At 43.0% G+C, this 21,213-nt stretch overlaps 1 protein-coding gene across 2 annotated transcripts in view; it reads right to left on the reverse strand.

Moving 5' to 3' along the window:
* Positions 1 to 5,498: 5,498 nt before the first annotated feature.
* Positions 5,499 to 21,213, reverse strand: part of LOC122547395 (procathepsin L-like) — an 18,915-nt gene continuing 3,200 nt past the window's right edge. Inside the window, exons 3-6 of one of the 2 annotated variants that reach the window (XM_043686021.1) lie at positions 18,888 to 19,067; positions 14,126 to 14,344; positions 6,839 to 7,004; positions 5,499 to 5,647 (exon numbers count right to left, since the gene is read on the reverse strand). In XM_043686021.1, the coding sequence (XP_043541956.1) occupies positions 5,514 to 5,647; positions 6,839 to 7,004; positions 14,126 to 14,344; positions 18,888 to 19,067 (699 nt within the window). In that variant the 3' untranslated portion in view covers positions 5,499 to 5,513. The remainder of the gene's footprint in view (positions 5,648 to 6,838; positions 7,005 to 14,125; positions 14,345 to 18,887; positions 19,068 to 21,213) is intronic. The other variant, XM_043686022.1, reaches the window with a different exon arrangement.

Below are 21,213 nucleotides of genomic sequence, written 5' to 3' on the forward strand. Positions count from 1 at the left end.
CGCTATTGCCTAATTGCTTCTCCACTCTGATGCACCGCACTTGGCCTGTCTCAGTTTATATGATCAGATACAGTACTGCCCCGTTCTTTGTAGGACTAGAAATGCTCAGTTTTCGGAAGTTCTCCCGCGCACTTTACAGGATTTCACCCCTTCTGACAGCGCACACCCCTGTAATCTATCAGCCTCCAAAACAGCCATCCAATCAGATGGAATGCCGACTGGCGCCAGTGCACGAACTAGTTGCTCCTCACCCCGCAGCAAGTTGGTCCGCAGCAGAAGACAGTTTATTGATCCTTCACGTCCTCAACATTACTAGCCAAAACACCACCTGCACGAAAACCTAGAGAGACTTCCAGACCGACCACTTGAGAATCCATAATGGTACCTACACTATTTTTGGCCACAAAGCCTACCCATCATTATCCTGACCCAGGAGCTGTTATGTTGCATATGTGGTGCAATGCCATTTGCATATCATTTCCAGTCTGTCCCTCGACGACGCCACCATATCACAGGAAGCGAAGCCTCACCAATCTTGGCCTGGTTCTCTCTATCCTTTCACCCAAATATGCAACCACTCGTTCTAAATAAAAACTCATCAGCTGGCCTCCACCTTGGAGGAGGTAACCAACGACCAGCTGAATGCCAAAACTGTTGGCATCCCCAATGTGACCCTGCAAAACTGGATGATCAAGGATTATCTGCTGTTCGAGAAAGTGGGCGCATGCACCCTCATCGTTTCCGATTGTTACACTTACATACCTAACCCCAGTGAGGACATCAGTAAGCCAGCCTGGCATATCCAATGCGCTACCACAGTACTGCTCAACTAAAAACCAAAATGGGACCGATAGAACTGGGCAACAACTGTGGCAGTTTTCCTGAGGCACAGCCTTGCTGCAGGGATTCATATTCGTCATTACTATCATCGTCGATGTCGCACTTCTTGCATGGCTATTAAAATGTGTTTAAATCGCCAGCGTTTGTGCTTCAAGGTGCTACCCCCGTCCCCTTACCATGCATCAATGAAGGCCCACTCGAACAATAACTTTGCAACTGACACGGAATGGGTAGCTTTGGACTGGGACTCCAAATACTACCCAACTGATGCTAGCCCGACCGCGTCAGATAACCCCCTGGTTCTTGCGACGCACATCCTTCACCTCAAACCCAGTTATCAGACAAAAACAAAAAACTACTCTGCCTGCCCACTACTTGTTTGCAGAAGCCATGTCGGTTATCAACTAAACACAACATACGCAAAATGCCTCAACTTGACCACAATCAGCTAAGTAACAAAACAGCAAAACAAGCCATTTTCTAAACAGCTACCAGATTCAATGAATACACTCCTTAGATGATCTGACAACTGTATTCCTCGCTCACAATAGCATCATCTCTATCGAAGTGATGCAAGGACATCCCCAGTCTCCTCAAGTACTGAACCACACAAAGCCAACCTAGACTGAGTGACACCTGATTCGACTGAAGATTGCACACCAACCTGCATAAGCATTGAAACGAGGATACTGGAGATGGGCACCTGCACGAGACGAGGAACGGACACCCTGTTACAATTACATTTATTTTTCCATTCAATACAATTTAATTCATATTGTCTTGGAATTAACCAATGCACGACTGGAACACGGATGTAACACTATGCACACTATTTGTATCTACAACACGGGATAGAAAAAACTTGAATTATCTGTGCAGTGTGTCCATGCTGTACCATTCCTAGTAATTTCCCCTGCCCATGATATCGTCAGAAATAAACTAGTATTCGTCTATTTCACAGATCTGTGTGTGACCTCTTTTTGTCATTGACGGTTCTCCACCAGCATTGCTTTGCAATACTTAAAATACTCCGTTTACCAGTTTTTCTGTCAGTGCCAATCAATAGATGAAATTACATATTCGCATTTGTCTGAACTGAATCTCATCGGGACACTCCCAGTCTACAGTCTGGCCAGCTTAACCTGTTTCCGGGAGTTTTTCTGCTTAGACTCTGTTCAATTAAGCCTTATTGTCCTCAACAACCCCATTGTATTTATTCAGTATCACAAGGTCATTTTTAAAAAGTTAAAGATCCAATTCTCCAGAAGAACAAAAACGTGTTTGCATAGCCATTTAATTCCAGAAATGGACAAACTCCCATAGACCTTTGCAAGGCTCCAGGTTTGAAAGAGAAAACTTTTTATTTTAAGAAAGTGTAGTACAAACTAATGTAGGAACATAAACCAGTCACAAAGTACTGGAGGTTAATTTTTTTAAAAATCAGTGAAAGTTCTTCAGTTCATTAAAACTGCAAAATGGCTATACTGAAGGAAGTTGTCATGCCTGAAAGTTCACCCATTTCTTTCCACTAGGTGCTGTCTGACCAGCTGAGTACTTGCAGCACTTTGTTAAATTTCAGATGTCTGGCAACTGCAGTGTTTCACTTCTAGGATGTTGCATGCTATACTTCTCCTGGATACAGAAGATGAAGGGGGTGGGCTAATTACAGTGTTAAGGTGATCAAAGAAATTGATACAGTTGGAATTCTTTAAACTGGTGGGCTAGTTCAGACAAGTAGGTATAACCTTAAAATTAAAGCTAAGCCAGGCAGGGGAGAGGTAAGAAAATATTTCTTCAAACAATGAGTAGTGAAAGTCTAAAATTCTTTTCCTGTCGATGCTAGATCTTTGTCAGGTGTGCAAATTCAGAGTTATTAAACTAGGGTGACTGCAGACATAAATCAGCCATGATCTAATGGAATGATGGAAAGTAGTTCAAGGGGTTTACTCGTTTTCTTCTGAAAAGTGTAACTGCTGTCAGCTAAACCATCCTGACATAAACGCTCGCCACACTTGACAGATCATCCTCATAATGCAATCTCGTTACCCTGATTTAAAAGATCTAAAATTTGCAAAGAAATTTTAAATCATTTTAGACAATTGCTTATGCTGCTCATACACAAATAACGTTCTCTACTTTAAAAATTCAAGATCTAAAAATATGCAATTTGCAGTAGTGCAACTGAGCCTTATCACAAGCATATCATGAGGTTCCAGGTAAATGCCTTCTGAATAACAGCAATTTATTGTTCTTTTTGCAGCAGTACACCACCTTATTCTTGTGAATTTCGGATTTAAAACCTGTATAATGAAAACATGTGTCACAAAGAAACAAACAATTGAAAAATTCTACAATGATAATAAAACTATGAAAGGGAACTTCCAAAAACAACTGAACCACCAGAGAGTTTCCTTCACAATTCACACAGGATTATTGAGGATTTAACTGAAATCCATTTTGCAATAAAAATTTTGAATAGTTTAGAAAGCAACCCACATGGATCACTGAAAGGTGTACTATCTAGCGGGAATATTATAAACTAAAACACTCAATCGTGGTCCAAATATACACTTCACAGACTATTCTACAATATATTTAAGTACAATGAGCAAAGAAAAATGCTTGGTTTCCTAAAGGCACGCTACTTCAGTAGTTCACTACATGTTGATCCATGGTTTCATGCGACCAATGAGGAGTTGCAGGTCAGCAAATCAAAGCTATAATGCTTTAGCTCTTCCTGCAGCCCTAAGCCTCAGTGTTATGAACATTGCTTCTCTCCGAGAAATGTTGGCTCAAGGAATCATTCCTTATTTTGTGCATTCCAGTTTCAACTTGCAAATATTCCCTGCACCTATAGTTGGCAAATTTATATATGCTATATTAAAATTAAAAATCCCTCAACTTTACAGCACAATTCAAACTTAAATTGTTTTTCTATTTAAATACATTCAAGTTCATAAATGATTACAAAGAGTTCTTGTGTCTCTCTTTCTGTGCGTCTGTGTCTGTGTGTGTGTGTCTCTGTGTGTGTATATTCACCCGAACCACAGGACTTATTTAATCAAACATTTTGTATCCAATCTCGCCCTGAAGATGTGACTGCTTCTTCCAAGCCTGACTGCCGTGATTGTAATAACGACAGCCAGCGACGCCTCATGGAATAAATCACTGAAAGGAGACAGACGGTAGTAGTTGATGGAAAATATTCATTCTCGAGTTCAGTTACTAATGAAGCCCGACAAGGATCAGTTTTGGATGCACTTTTTTTAGTCGATTTTTATATAAATGAACTGAATGAGAGCACAGAAAGATGGTGGATTAATATGCGGATGACATTAAGTTCGTTAGAGTTGTGGGCAGTTACGAAGGATGTATGGATTGCAGAGATGAGTAGATAAGCTGAAGAGCTATGACGAAAGGTGGCGAATGCAGTTTAACACGGAGAAGTGTGAGGTGAGTCGGTTTGAAAGGAATCGAATGTAATGGGCGAATAGTCAGATTCGTGCTTGTGTAGATGAGCACAGAGATCTCGGTGTCGAGGTACATCGATGTTTGAATGTTGCCTCCCAGGTTGATAGGGTTATTGAGATGGCATATGGTGTGTTAGCTTTGATTGATAGGGGGATTTAGTTTCGGAAATCGGAGATCATGCTTCAAGCCGGACTAAACTCTGTTGCAACCACACTCTGGGTAATGTGCACAGTTCCGGTCACCATATTACAGGAAGAATGTGCTTGCTTTGGAACGGGTTCAGATGAGATTTACTGGGAAATCGCCAGTTATGGAGGGAGATATTAAAAGGAAAAGCTGAGGGAGTTAAGGCTGTTTTCGTTAGGAAAAAGTTTGAGAGGTGAATTAATTGAGACACAAAAATTAATTAAAATATTTGATAGGTTGGATAGTGAGTGGCTTTTTTCCTTGAATGGCGATGGCTGGCAGGAGGGCTTTAAAATCAACAGTGATAGATATTGGACAAATGTCAGTGGTAATTTCTTTCCTCAGATTGTTGTAGGGGCTTGGAACTCTGCCTGCAACAGTAGAGGTATTGCCACATTTCAGAGTATTTAAATGGTCATTGGTCAGGCATATGGACGAGAATGGAATAGTGTTTGTTACATGGGCTTCAGATTGGTTCCACAGGTCAGCTCAACTTCGAGTGTTAAAAGGCATGGGTTGGGCTGTAAAGTTCTATGTTATTCGTTCCAAAATTGGGGCTGTTAATCTGATCCCATCAGTGCTCTAGTGACAAGTGATTCGAGCTTTGTCATTGTTTCCCTGTGAACAGGTTGTACAGTTGGGTTTGGGATCTGACTTTGCCGCCCATTTCCCCAGTAAATTGTCTTTTGTTGTGTATAGCTGTTAGTTTTAACCGTATGTTTGTAATTTGTACTGGTAAGTTTAAAAAATGGTTGTGATTCAGGGATAATGACACTCTGATGCCTGCCTCTGTATGAAGCAATGCTTCAGTCAAGAACCGTCCACTTGTAAGTGCAGCGTTACTTGGTGATGGGATACCTACTCAGACGTGTTTTTAGATATCATCTCAGACAGCACAACCATTAAGCCTTCACTTCCAGATAAACACTGTGTTACGTGTTCGCTGAACAGATACACAGTTTGCAGCACAGAGACAGGAAATTCATTCCATTTCACTGTCCCTTCTCCATCTATGATCAGGTGTTTATTATTTCATAGAGTACGGACCTGTTTTTAACCAGCCAATAGTTCATTCCATCCTCAATTCCAAAACCAACCACCAGCACTTCATCGGTTACATATCCATTGCAATTTTCATCATAGTAAACTCCTGTAAGGAGACACATATTAAATGGTTTATCTGTGAAATATTCAATTCGTGTTAATTTAGCTTTGATGAATGAACACTGACATGTCTGTTTTTACGAACTGTCTTCACATTGATCGTCCTCACTCCGCACCATTACATCTGTTGACTTTAATCAATGTTTCCCAATGACATCGCCTCTGCCATTCTCACTTGCTCTCGGCACATCCTTCAGAGTCATAGAGTTTTATAGCGTAGAAACGCTTCGATCCTTCGATCGAAATCGTCCATGCTGAGCACATAACCTCAACCAATCTAGTCCTATTTTCCAGCACTTGGCCAATATCCCTGTAAACCATTCCTGTTCATGTACCCATCCAGATGCCTTTTTTAATGTTGTATTTGTATCACTCTCCACCACTTCCTCTGGTATTCATTCCAGACACGTACCATGCTCTGTGTGCAAACATTGCTCCTCAGATAACTTTTAAATCTTTCCTTTCTCACCTTAAACGTATGGTCTCTAGTTTTGGACTCTCCTTCTCTTAATTCGTCCCATACCCATTATTGTTTATGAACCTCCACAAGCTCACGCTTCAGTCTCTGTCGTACCAGCGAACAAGGCTGCAGCCTTTTCAGCCTCAGGCGAAAGTGAGGACTGCAGATGCTGGAGATCAGAGTCCAGATTAAACTCAATCTGGAAATGCAAAGCAGGTCAGGCAGCATCTGAGGAACAGGAAAATCGACTTCATCAGGAAGGGCTTTTGCCCGAAACTCGATTTTCCTCTTAATCCAGATACAGTGAGTGTAGCGTCTTCAGTTTACAATTAAAAAAAGTTGACATGTGCAGTCACTCAACAGCACATCAGGATAGTTACACTTCACCATCAGTTCTCTTAGCTATAGCACAATGTTTTGAGCGATTTGCATCACTCTGAATGGGAGCAGGTCCATTTCTCATTACCACTCCTGAGCTCAGTTTGTAGCATGGTCTAACTTTAACTCGATGATATCTGACAGTACTGGACGGCATGTAACACGGGGGGAGTGTAGGCAGGAACAATGATAAGGGTCATGGTCCATGGTAAACATTGCAGTAATATTAATACCAAAATAGTGACAGTAAATGTGTCTGTAGATGTATGATTTCTAATGCATTCTCTTGAACAGTCGATAATCTGATTCAAAGACATCATCCAGTGCTCCGCGACTTACCTCCTTTATAATGTTGGAAGGATTTCAGACTTGCATTAATCACAACAGACATCGGTCCTATCTCTCTCACTGCTTGTTCCAATGCTGCCTCGCCTCCCCAAACCCATTTGTAGTCAGTGATTTTAGCGGCAATTTTATCTGGCTGAAATCTGCAGTAGTCTCTATCCTAAATTTTAAATAAAATGTTCAAAATGAATACTCATTAAGATCATAATAAAGCTATTTTTTAGTTTGCTTGACACTTTTCTGCATTCCGACTTTGGCAGCCAATTTATTTTCCCAAACCTGTGCGATATTTGTTCACTATTTGTTTAGAAAAAGGTATATTTTGCGTGACTTAGCACGAAACCAAACCGTTTGTTCCAACTCGTCCACACCAGGCACATATCCTGACGTATTGTCGTCCCATTTGCGACCACTTGGCCCTGAACACTTCCAATCCATATACCCATCTCCGTACCTTTTTAATTTTGTAATTGTACCTGCCTCCGCCACTTCTTCAGGCAGGTCATTACATACATACATGATCCTCGGCGCGAGACAGTTACAACTCAGATCATTTTTAGGGTTTTCTTGTGTCAAACCTAATATTTATTGCTCAATGTATTCGAAACATTCTTCACTTAGACCAAGCAATGGTATTACAAATGACTTGAAATGTGAGAAAAAAAAAGTACTTTGCCTTGACAACTCAATAACCCAATCAGGCTCACCATCTAGTTAGCTCATACCGAAACTACATTAGAACGAGTTGAGCTTCTTCACAGTTTTCGGCCGACTCATCTGAAACTTGTTCATCATACATTAGTGAATTAAATTCTTCGCATGCAGATAACCGTTTCCCAAACAGTCAATAATTACATCATTAGAGTCATTGGATTATAACTAATTAGTATTAGTCTCAGTACCTATTCAACTATTTCCCCTTTCATCTTAAGGCACTGCTCACTAGATTTGGACTCCGATCCCATGGCTAAAACATTCTGCTCTTCACCCGATCCATATATTTGATGATTTCATAAACCTTGAGAGTGTCACCCCTCAGGCTCTGTTCCTCCGCTTGGAGAAAAGCCCCAGACTATTCAGTCTCTCCCGATAACTGAAACCCAATCCCAGCAACATCCTTGTCAATATTTTCTGCACCCTGTGAAAGTTAACAACATTCTCCCTTTAACAGAGCAACCAAACGTGTGTACAGTTTTACAAAAGTGTCCTCGCCAATGTCCTGTACAGCTGCAATATGACGTCCCAATACCTGTACCAATGTTTTGAACAATAAAGGTAACTGTGCCAAATGCCTCCTTCACCATCCTATCTATCCTCGGCTCCACTTCCAAGGAATTATGCACCTGCACCCCTCGGCCTTTCTGTAAATTCTTTCATGTTGGAAATGATGGAGTATATTGATTGTCTCAAGTATGGCCTCGATGCCCGTGTTTAAACGAAAATTGGAAAATTATAAATGTGGTGACTTTGCTACACTCTGATGGTGTGAAGAATCTGGTGAATAATTTTCAATTACTTCTCTCCAATGTTGCAGTTGCTTCAGTTTCAGGACACAGGGCAGAACATGATGCCAACTCTGGGGTGAGATTGATACTGGGAGTGATATCGAAATTGGTGGGTGTGTGTTGCAGGAGGAATTGCCACATACACCGAGATTTAATTCCAAGATGGATTAAAATGTAGTTGTGGCAGACTATGTCAGCGTTCATTCAAACTTGGCTTGGAGAAGGTGTGATGAGCTGCCTTCCAGAACATTTGCAGAATTTTTGATCGGTACTATTCTGTTAGAGAGGGAGTTCAAGGCTTTTGACCCAAAGTCGGTGGCGGAATGACAATAAATTTCTGAGCCAGGATGGTGAGTGATTTGAGGGGATGTTGCAGGGAGTGGTGTTAACTGTATCTACTACGGTCCTTGGCGGAAGTGGCCTTCGGTTTGGAAGGTTCTGTCTACAGTCCATCAGTCAACTTCACAGCTGTAGCTCTTGGATTGAATATACTGCTATCACTTTGTGATGATGTTGGAGGGAATTAATGTTTCTGGATTTGATGCCAGACAAATGGAGTGAATGTCCTAGATGGTGTCAAACCTACTCAGTGTCAAAACATAGAACACTGAACAGTGCAGCACAATGCGGGCCCTTCGGACCCCAATGTTGTGCCAAACATTTATTTTAATCTAAGATCAAACTAAATACAAACCTCTCAAATTGCTGCCGTGCATGTGCTTGACCAGCTGTCGCTTACATATTCTTAATGTCTCCAACTTTACTATCAAAGCCAGCAGTGCAGTCCACGCATCAAAAACTCTTTGCGGAAATAACCTACCTCTGATATCTTCCCTTTTCTTCCTCCGGTGACCATAAACGTATGACCTCTCCTGACAGCCTGTTTCTTGGGTAAACGTCTCTGGTTACCTTCCACTTCTTTATCCAAGCCATTTATAAAAAAAAAACAATCCTTAATCAAAAATCTTTATCCAAACAATCCAAATTCCTATATCTGCGAATATTTTTCAGTACCTTGCTGACCACAGACGTAAACCTACCTAGACAATAATTTCCAGGTATTTTTCCCTATTTACTTCCCTGAAGAGAAGTACAATATATGCCTCCCTCCAAACATGAAGAACTACTATGGAGAGGTTGGATTCAAAGATCATTGCCAGAGGTGCAGCAATCTCAATCCTCACTTCTCGTAGGAAATGTGGATATATCTGATCCGGTCCTCGAGATTGAATCATACTCATGCTTTCCAGAATTTCCACCATATCCACATTCTTAATATCAATCTGCTCAAGCCTATTAAGCTCTTCCCCAGTATTCTCTCTAACATCAAGCTCCCTCTCTCTCATGAATACAATGGCAAAAAAAAACTCATTTTGCTCCTTCTCTGTCTCGCCACGCTCAGTGCTTAAGTTACCTCCACTGGCTTGGATCCAGCTTACGCTCTCTCAGATCATTCTCTTATTCCTAGTGTACGTGTGCAAAACATTTGGATTTTTCCAAATCCTTCCCGCCAAGGCTTCTTCATGCCCCCAACCAGCTTTCCTCATTCCATTTTTGAGTTCGTTCCTTCCGACCCTGTAATCTTCAAAATTTGCGCTAGATCCCGCTCTTCTGCTCTTGTCATCCTGAGCACCTTTCGTTTACAATTCCACACCGGTCTCATTGGGATAAAGTTATTCAACACAGCAAAAAAATGCTCTACATTTCGGTTGTGCATTTCCGTAAATCAATTATTCCTAATTTACACTCCATAGGTCCTGTTTAAGAGCAGTAAATCATCCCGTCCCCAGATTAAATTCCCTCTCATACAGTCAGTTTCATTTCCTCCCCATGCCGACCGCAAATTTGAGGCATTTATGCTCTCTGTCACCAAAATGCTCTGCCATCGACATATCTGACACGTGGCCTGGCGAATTGCCTCGCATCAAATCCAATATGGCCTCCCCCAGTCGGCATATCTAATTATTGCTTCACGAATACCTCCTGTAAACACCGAACAAAATCATCTCCATCCAGATAATCTGCACCACGGATGTTCCAATTAATACTGGGGAATTTCAAATGACCCTTATCAACAATTCTGTTATATATGCACGTTTCCAAGATCTACTGTCCAATCTGTGCAATGTCTATAGCAGACAACCAATAAAATAACTGTTTCTTCCTTTGTTGTCGGAGCTGCAGTCATCCAGGGAAGTGGAAGTATTCCACCATATCCTTGCCTTTTGTTTAGTTAATGGAAATACTTCAGAGTTGTTGATAGTGTGCGATTCAGTAATGGTTAAATTTTCTCCCATGTTGGATTATGTCACTTTCTGGCACTTGTCTGGTGAGAATGTTATTTGTCATTTGTCTTCTCAGTTGGAGATATTGTCCACACCTTGCCGCATTGGACACAGATTTCTTCAAAATGTGATAAATTCAAATTGTGCTGACAATCGTGTAGATATTCCCCCTGCGTACCTTTTGGATAGAAGGCCAGTGACGAAGCAGCTGAAGATGGCTGTACCAAGAAGGCTACACTGAGGAACTCCGATCGACATGTCCTGAGCAGAAAGACATCAAATAACTGAAAACACCTTCCAGTTTTTTCGATATAATTACAACTAAAGGAAAATTTTCTTCCAATTTCCATTCACTCCAGATTTTCTTGGGCTCCTTGATGTCACGTCATGCCTTGATGGAAAGGGGTGTCAATCTCACTTTAACCCTTGAGATCATGTCGTTTCCCCAGCTGTGGAGTGTAAATTAGGGACTAAAGGTGTAATGAATCACAAGCCGAGTATTCGTGCTGGACTCCAAACTGAGGCTGCCAAATTGGCAATTTATAATACTGAGCAGTCCTGATCCCAATGCCAATATAATTCATTCAGGGGTGAGTGAGGTGCTCAACATGAGAGGACAACGACATGCAAATGTGTTCAGCATTGCTTGTAGATTTAGGGGCCTTCCTGTTGAGCAGGGCCACTGGCCTCTGGCTGGGAATGACCACTCCGTGGCGCTGTCATTTGTGCAAAACACTTCTGTTGTCCAGCTCAGTGCCCGAGTGACAATACATGCACTGGGGCTTCATGAAAAGAGGAGACTCTGTTAATGTTGACTCGCCAGCCAGTGAGTGAGAGGCCATCAGCTCCATAAAACATAGCCAGAGAAAAGGTTGAGTTTAGAGTGATGCCCAGTCACCAGATCATGTACACCTGTCATATGAAGAGAGTGTTTCTTTCATTCAGTTGTTCATTTGGCCAATTAAACGCTGCATTTTGGAGAGCAGAGTGGATGGGCTTACAATGAACTTAAAGTCTGCGTGGCCTCAGATTACCACAGGAACAATTATTCAGTGTTGACACAAACCCAAAACAAAAGCAACAGCTGTCCTGGATGATAACGCACAAGTCATCTACAATAAGATCAGGCATGAGAGTGTGGAAAAGCTGGGGTAAGGACTTGAAGAATGAACTGAAGAACAGGGTGAAACTGTGTGACATTGAGACAAGAAGTTGGGATTTGCACGCAAGAGGCTGATCCCAATCAAATCCAATATTCGGAGCAATTGTTACGCGTAGAAAGACAACAACGGCTTCTGGAGGAATAGCATCAACCGTAAAGCAACTTACACAAAAAAAGTCTCCTGAGTATAGATTCAAGCCAAGTTTCTTCATTACACCACAATATGCCAAATGGCTACCCAGTAAGTTGCACAGTAAATGACATTCCTAAAGAGTAAACACCTCTGTTAACAAAGGACCATATTTATACACAGGCCTACCAACGACATGAGCACATAATTCGAAGATTTCTCATCAAACGTTTATAACTTCTTTTAGCTCATACTCCAAACGAAAGTTGTTCCTTTTCATGTAAAATTGCAGCTTATATTAGAGTGACTGACCAGCCCGATGTGGCATATGGGAGAAGCACACAGATTAAAATAGTTACCTTTATTCCTGACTCTTCAGATCTGTCCTTCGCTGTGTTAGTATGTTACCTGTTATAGTGGATGGTGCACGTACCCTTCTGAAGGACAGAACATGCTGAATGTTCCGTTGATTCAGCTGAACGTCATATCTACATGCTAACTCACAGTATCATAGTATCCCCAGGGTGCAGAAAATGCCCATTCGGCCCTACCTTATCCCTGTTAGCCTGCGTGTCCCATGGCTTAGACACCTAACTTATAATTCCCTGCGCACTATGGTTAGTTTAACATAGACAATCCCCCTAACCTCCACATCTTTGTACTGTGGGAATGGTGAGCATTAATTCACAGAAATGGAAGTACTCTTAACTCCTCAGACACATTGGCTGAGGGTACGAGGTGTTGTGTCAAGATGTAGGAGAGCATTCCAAGATAAGGTTGAGATGACTGGGAGTGCTGAAAGATTATATTCTCTCAGTCTCCTTAATTCTACTTGTGCAGTGACACTTTCAGAAACCTGAGGGCAGACTCTCAGGGAAGGATTGACACAGATCCAGCATGGCAGCTCCCATTTGAAAAGCGCTGCATTCCACGGTCTATTACCATGGATGTTGGAAAAAGTCCGTGCTTTTGTAAAGCACCTAAGGATTTTCATTTGAGTTATTTACTGTCACGTGCATATTCTTTGCACATACAGTGACATGTGTTGTATAGTGTTGCCACGCTGCAGCACCATCTCAAAACACATTTAAAATCACAACATACAATATAAAGGAGGAAGAAATGGAGAAATAAAGAAAACGTCCAAATACATAGTACTTGCTAAGTACTCCATCATGGACATGCTGGTCAGGCATGTGTCCCCTTCTCTCTCACCGTCGGAATGAAAGTCGCCCAATCTTTGGCAGCATCTTGACTCCGCTGATGCCTTGGTCAAAAGGAGGCCTTGATGGACCTCACTGATGCTGCTAGGCATGACATTGGTCCAAACACGATTCTGTTGTTACCACGAGGCTGCATTAGACATCGGTTACTAATGCAATCACTGCCGTTGCTGCCCGTTCTTGTACTGTGCCGAAGCTCCATTGCTGCCTCCATGAACCTGTGATGGCGACCTGCACTGACAGGTACCCAAACTCAACTTCTCCCCATCTCCAAGAAACTGTGCTGGATACAGATCATGACAGGAACCCGAAAACACCTTTCCCTTCCCTCCATGAATCTGCGCTGGATAGCGACACTGACAGAACCCAAACTAATCTTCACTAAATTATGATGGATGCAGGAATAACAGGAAACCAAACTCACCTTTTCTGCCTTCATGAATCTGAGCTGGATACAGATACTGACAGGAAACAAATCTCACCTTCGCTCTGCCTCCGTGAACTTCTGCTGGATACAGACACTGACAGAAAACTAACCCACTTGCACGCTACCTCCATGAATCTGTGCTGGATGCAAATGCTGCCAAAATCCCAGACTCACCTGCACAGCTAATTTTGCGAATCTATGATAGATACAGACATTGCCATGAACGAAAACAGAGCTCATCTGCTGCATGCACGAAACTGTACTGGATATGGACACTGCCACGAACCGAGACTCATCACCGCCTGAGCAGCCATGAATTGGCGTCAGGGCAGGAGCCATCAGGAACCCAAACTCTCTCGGCTATCTCAGTTGTGAGTCCGTGCTGCTCGACACACTCACAGATTTCGCTGCTCTTCACCAAGAGGTAATTAAAATAAACTCCAAGAAAACTTGCAAGTGAACGCAGACAGGACAGAAGAAATGAAATAAAACGAAATGAGAATGAACCCCGACTCCACCACAATCTTACGAGACGTCTTGGGGATTTACCTTTCCTGTGTAAGGGTAAGTTTCCTCAGAGTTGATGCCTTGAAAACCAATCACTTGAAGAAAGCCTTTCAATGCCGTTCCAAGAAAGCATCCGTTTCTTGGTTCCTTACAATCAATCAGATTCTGTTCACTGAGAGAAACCAGGTTTCCATGCCTTTTTGCCCACTGTCCTTCTATGGCACCAGTTGCACTGAAAGCCCAGTCAGAATGACATTGACCCTAGTGTTGACAGAAATATAACCACATTAAATCATATTGATCGAAAAACGATAGCCAGTTTGCATCTACATTCATTTGGAACACCGTCTCACACTAATGCTCTTAGTCTAAATGTTTGTTCAGGTTTCTCAGAATTACACGAAATCTGTGAATATCGGTGTGCCTGGGTTCGGATTTGATTTGATTTATGTCTTGTAACGTGTCGCGAACAACAGTGAAACCCTTTGTTTATAAGCAATAGAGGCACATGATAATACGCGAGGATGAAGAGATCAAAAAAGACTTGGACAAATGGTACATTGCAGAGAGTGGGCACAAGGCAAATTCAATGTAAGCAAGACCAGTATGATTTGAGCTAGAGAGTCTCATAACCGACTAATAACAGCTGGGGAAAAGCTATTCCTGCACCTGTTGGTGGATGTGTTCAAGCTTCAGGGTATCTTCTACCTGACGGAATGCATGTAAGGAGTACATTACCGGGGTGAGGTGGGTCCTTGATGATTTTGCCTGCCGTTTCGTGGCAACGAGATGTGTAAGTGGAGTTCATAGATAGAGTATTCGATTCTATGATCGTCTGGGACTCGCACATAACCGTCAGTAGTTTGTTATGATCCTGAGCTTCGCAGTTGCCATACCTGGCCTTCTGGACCCAGACAGTATGCGCTCAAAGGTGCAGCTGTCGAAGTTAGTGAGGGTCCTTGTGCACATGCCAAAATTCCTGAGCTCTCTGAGGAAAAAGAGGTGTTGTTGTATATTTTCCAACGGCACAAACACATGGTATTTTCCGGAAAGTTTGTCCATTATGGTCAGTCTAGGAAATTTGACATTTTCCATTCTCTCAACCTCATTCCCATTGATGTAGATTGAAGCGTGTTGTTCTCCTTTCCTTCTGAAGTCAATGATGTGTTCTTTAATTTTACCGAAATTGAGAGAGAGAGAGAAGCTATTCTCTTGCGCCACGTCAATGATCCCTCTATCTCCCTTCTGTCTTTTCATTCATCGTTGTCAAATTCCCCTCATGTTACAGTGCTGTCGTCAGTGAATGTATAGATGGTGTTCGTTCGGAATTCGTGGGTGTAAAGGGAGTACAGTAACTGGTTGAGCACTCATTATTGGGGGGACGCAAGTGGTGAAGGTTATCCGGGGGAAGGTGCAGTTGCCTATCTTCAATGATTGGTATCTGTGGGTCAGACAGCTGCGGATCCAGTTGCAGAGGTTAGAATCATGACCAATGTCACAGGGTTTTGAGTTCAATGTCGAGAGGATAAGAGTGTTGAAGGCAGAGGGGTAGTCAATGAGCAGGAGTCTGACAAAAGTGTCCTTGTCCAGATGTTCAAGGGGTGCAGGGCGAGAGGTATTTCACCCACTGTGGACCTGTTACTTTAAAAGGCAAATTTTAAGTGACCGAGGCAGGCTGGGAGAATGGAGTTGATGTGGACCCTCACCAGCTTCTCGAAGCACTTCATGATTATTGTGCTCAGGCCACTGGTCGGTCCTCATTAAGGAACAATGTATGAGTTTTGTTTCCTCACTTACGAAAATGATGGTGGACTTCTTGAAGCAGGTTGGGACTTCAGCTTGTAGAAGAAAGAGTTTGAACATGTCGGAGAATTTTTCGCTAGCTGGTCCACACTGGAGCTGAGTGCCTGGCGGGGACAGTGTTTGGGCCAAGCAGCGTCCTTAGGGTTATTCCCAGGAGGACTGATCTGATTTCTACAGCAGTGACTAACAACTTGAAGCATTGACATGTAAGAGGATTATTTGATGATGAAAAGTCTCCTTACTAGCAAAACTTGTCTCATTATTCAATTTCCCCTCTTGACAAATTCACAAAATGCATTGGCTATCTAGGGGACATGGCATGGCTCTCAGAGAGGGACAGGATGAACGCTGTTTCCGATTGGTTACAAACGACCATGGTGTTCGATCAGACCAAATAGCATCTCAGGGCAAGATGCACAGGCTCCTGTTGTATGGGCCTTGCCCATGAACTTTGGCATCTGGCATTTGCTCGTCCCCAGTCCAGGGATCGACCATAGTCTGGCGCGGGGGCGGGGGGTGGGGGGTGAGGTGGGGAGTTGTATTTGCGTCTGCAATCCAGAGACTTGGTTTCAACAGTCCTTTGGCTACAAAGTGACCAGTTCGGGGATTGGGAACTTTTGACACAGGAAGAAGAGTTTGCAATTCTTCACCTCTGAGGGCTGTGCGTTGAGAGGTCTGGGAGATTGCAGTTGTGAGCGAGGATGGGTGATAACACTATATGCAATGGTGAATAAAGGATCGGACTCCTTGTTGCTGCCTGTTAGCCCTGCAGTGGTTTGTTCAGTCAGCCTCGCAGCATTTCTGTCTGGCGGGGGTGAGGGAGCTCTGACAATGCTGAGCAGAACTGGGCGGCAGTTTGCAGGTGGAGGCTCAGCCACTTCTATGATATCTTGAGTCTGGGTCTTCGGAGAGACCTGTGTGTGCTTCCTCCTCCAGCAGGGCACTGCCCTATTACTTGTGATTAGAAAGTGGCACCTCGACTACAGGCCTGTGGAGCAGTGGGCGTTGGGGTTCAGCTTTGTGGCCATGGCCAGCAGACGCTGAGGGTGCTGGGTCTGCTTCTCCATGGAGGTTAGATGATTCATTGATTGGGATATCTGGGTCCCCACAGTATATCTGCATCCCTGTCGTCTTTCAAGTGTACATCCCTGTCTGCTGCATCTGCTGTTCCCTGGTACATGTAGATGTTTGCCGACACCACTGTCTCTTCTGTCCGCACCGGGTCGCTGGCAGCCCTCCAAGTGCTGTGGGAAATGACACAGTGAGGGGCTTACCAAACAGTGCTCCCACACCCTCAATAGCTCATATTCCCAGGGAGCTGGTGGTATGTGCTGGACGCAGCCTTACTGATATTTCCTCTGAGGCCGCAACACTCTCATGCTCAGAGAACGAGGAGGTGTCTTCTTTCCCTGCGGAGCCAGAGTAGATGCTGACGGAACCGACAGAACACGAGAGACAGAAGTTTGTGGGACCAATGCAAAGACACACTGAAGAATTAATGAGACTGACAGAGCGCTAACAAAGGAGTGATGAGTGGTATTTGCTCGCTTAGTGGAATGTGAGTGTATCATGTTTTCTTGTGAGAAACAGGAATCCCTCCTCACAGTTTCAGGAATCTGATGTCAGACACCTCTCCACCAATCCAAGAGCTTTCTGTCCTCCAGTGTTCTCTCATCTCCTGGAATGACAGAAAGGGAAGGATTGGGTGAGAGATTTAAGTTTTGCATGGCTGTTGGTGTTGGTTCATGCAGAAGGTATTCAGAGGTAGTGAAGTGGCAATGTCGATGCGATGTTGGTTTTGAAGATGAGGAAGACGTCAGTGACAGCATGAATCTGGGTCGGAGGGGGTTCTGGGGCTGGGATAGAGTGAGTCGGAGGGAGAAGGTGGGTGGTCACAGAGATTCTGACACATAGCATTCTTATGGCAATGTTAGTTGTTTTTCTGTCCCATTCTCTGGCATGTTCGAAAGCATTCCAATCTGAGCAGGGCAAGGTTACCATGCTAGTGCTCATGTGGGTTCACAGCAGCCTTTTCATGATGGCTCAGCTCCCAGGATATCGGGCGCTCATCAGGATTATATTGAATTGTTTCGGGAAGAATTTGTGTGAAGATTAGACTCGGAGAGGATATGCGGGATGTTATAGCTGCATTGACGTAGCTAATGAGATGGTTATGAGAACGATAGTGAGAAATCTCACTGAGCCTCGTGGTAGTATCCCTCCCAAACATTCAATACAACTGACACCTCGTGAATCACAGTATAATCCGATCTTTCACAACTCCCATTTGTACACAATACTTCATATGCTTACCAGCAGGCTCTGCTCTCCTGTCTATTAAGGTAAAAACAATGACTGCAGATGCTGGAAACCAGATTCTGGATCAATGGTGCTGGATGAGCACAGCTGTTCAGGCAGCATCCGAGGAGCTTCAGCAAAATGTCCTCGGATGCTGCCTGATCTCCTGTCGATCAGCCTTGCCCAGTTGGAAAGAATGATTGAGAGAGGTACAAGACCCAACAGAAGTGAACTGTAAATGTGGTTTTAAAAGTTGGGGTGTCGAGCATATTATCGAATATTCTTTGAATAAGACTGGACATGGTATCACAAGGAAGCTTGGCACTGCAGCTTGCAACATTACCATTGTTGAGTTGTGCCAATTTACATCTGAACTTATATTTATTACATCTGAATTGTACTGGTAGATTTCAATTTTACAATTTAATCTAACCAATGAATTTGATTTTGAAGTAAAAATTCTCTAGATATTAAGAGTAAAAGCACGAATATTACAATTGATGCATGTACCATGCTCCCTTGCCTGACCATAGCCAATACCAGGAAACAAATGCAACAATAAAGCAGAAGTAATTTAGATTAAAAATGATCTACTGAAACGTAGCCTTTCCTAACAATTCCTACAAGCTGATCATCACGCCCAATCCTGTTGACAAGTTAATGTCTGCACTTAATAAACTTGAGAGCTTTTTCTGATTTTTACCTGGTTTTTCACTGGAGTAACTAATCCTTCTCTCCGCCAGTCAACAGTTGCAGTTCTCAATTGAATGTGACTTTCTTCAGATACACTACTTTCATCTCTTTCATCAGTTTCAATTTCAGTCATGTTAACAGCTTCGATTCGGGGAAGTCCATTCATTAGCTTATTGAACTCTTCATTGGTCTGAAAATTCAAACACATTGGTGAAATGATTGACTTTTAGTGGTGATTATGTAGGAGAAGCGTCAATAACGTAAGAGAGCTACATTCTACATATTCGCTGACTTTAGCATGAAGTGCGGGGAAAGCAATGAGGGCACTCGCTCCTCGTGTTTAATCTTTGACTGAATAAATGAGTAGCAGGCAAATAAGTGGCCATCCATTTCGTCCCAATCCAATATAAAGCTGTGTGAGAAACCTCGAGCAGCTCAAATATCTCTGTTCGATCTTTCAATTACCAAAATGGCAGGAGCTTTATACATGTGTTTCATTTTGCAAGAATCAGTTCGATAGTCGTCTCTGATCATTAAAACTTGACAGGTCAATTTCATCATGGAAGGATAGGTTAAGTCACCTCAGATTGGTGGGATTTTTTGGTGTTTGAGATTAACCTTCCCAATCAGGAGGATTTCAAATTTCATCACTTGCCTGACCTGATTTCCAGATAACACGTTGGCCTTGAGTTGACCTCATGGCCCTTGGACCATTAGATTGAGATGCGAAACTCAGATTGTTCATTTTCATGAAGATACTGGGTTGGAATGGTTAGAAAATGACCAGATTTGATGCTATCCATCATCACATAACTTATCATCCGGAACTGTGGATGTCTGCATGTCAAACTGAGATTGCAGACTGGTATTGAATCATCTGGTGTCTCGTTTTGATTGGTAGGGAGGGGCACATGTCGGTTTGAAAGGGGATTGAATATGTCCCATCCTCTGAGTAATAAGCGAGGCCCGAGGTCCATGCAAAAGTCTGATTTGCGCCTGCCTTTTTGCAGGCGATATGGAGCACGCCTTGTTCCACTCCTACTCTGACCCCTGTCAAAGTTCTGTCTCTGATCCATTGATTGTTGCTTCCTACTCTCACCCAGAATTAGAAATAGTAATCAATTTTACTTCGAATTTCCACCCTTGTCCCAACTTCACCTGGAATCTCTGAAAATCTACCTTTCCTTTCTTGATTTTAATGTTTCCATTTCAGGGCTAGACCATCTACTGACTCCCACAGTTACGTTGAACTACATCTCCTCACACTCTGCTATCTGCAAAGATTCCATTCCACTTCCCAGGCTCTCCACCTGTACTGCATGTTCATTGGTGTCACCACCCACTGGGGTGTTTATCCTTACCTAAGGACTCCTTTCAATGCCGTTGACAGGCTGTCTTACTCAGTTTGCGCAATTGTTTCCTCACCCATAAGAACATAAGAAATAGCAACATGAGTAGACTAGTGGCCCCTCAACCTTGCTCCATCATTCCATTATGATTGACCCAAAATTGCCCATGTTCCCGTTCCTTCATTTTCATTGTAACACTTGATTCCCCTACCGCTTAAGAATCTATCTCAGATTAGGCAGACAGAGAGGCCGAGTGTCATAGAGATGTATAGTATGGAAACAAACCCTTCGGTCCAACCTGTCCATGCTGACGAAGGTATCCCAACCCAATCTCGTCACCCCTGCCAACACCCAACCCGTATCACTCCAAACCCTTCCTATTCATATACCCATTGCAAATGCCCTTCAAATGTTGCAATTGTGCCAGCCTCCACCACATGGCCTGGAAGCTTGATCCATCCATGTACCACCCACTGTGTGAAAAAGTTGCCCCTTAGGTCTCGTTAAATCATTTCCCTCTCACCCTCATCCTATGCCCTCTCTTTCTGGATTCCCGATCCCAAGGGAAAGAAATAAATTGTCTAATTATCCTATGCATGCACCTCATAATTTTGTAAACCTGCATAAGGTCACTCCTTACCCTCTTACGCTGCAGAGAACAAAACCTCAACTTGTTCAGCCTCTCCCTATCGCTCAAATCCTCAGTCCTGCCAAAATACTGATAAATTTTTTCTGAACCCTTTCAAGTTTCACAACATCTTTCCGAGTGGATTGAGACCAGACTTGCACGCAATATACCAACAGTGGCCGAACCAATGTCCTCACAACAGCAACATGACATCCCAACACCTGTATTCAATAACATGACAAATATAGGCGGGTATAACAAACGCTTTCTTCACTATCCTATCTTCCTGCAAAGACATCCTGGCCTCAGACAGAAGGATTTCCTCCACATCTCGATTTCAAAACGCTGTTATTGTGATT

This window comes from Chiloscyllium plagiosum, unplaced genomic scaffold, assembly GCF_004010195.1.
Source record: "Chiloscyllium plagiosum isolate BGI_BamShark_2017 unplaced genomic scaffold, ASM401019v2 scaf_13993, whole genome shotgun sequence".
NCBI classification, from domain to species: Eukaryota; Metazoa; Chordata; class Chondrichthyes; order Orectolobiformes; family Hemiscylliidae; genus Chiloscyllium; species Chiloscyllium plagiosum.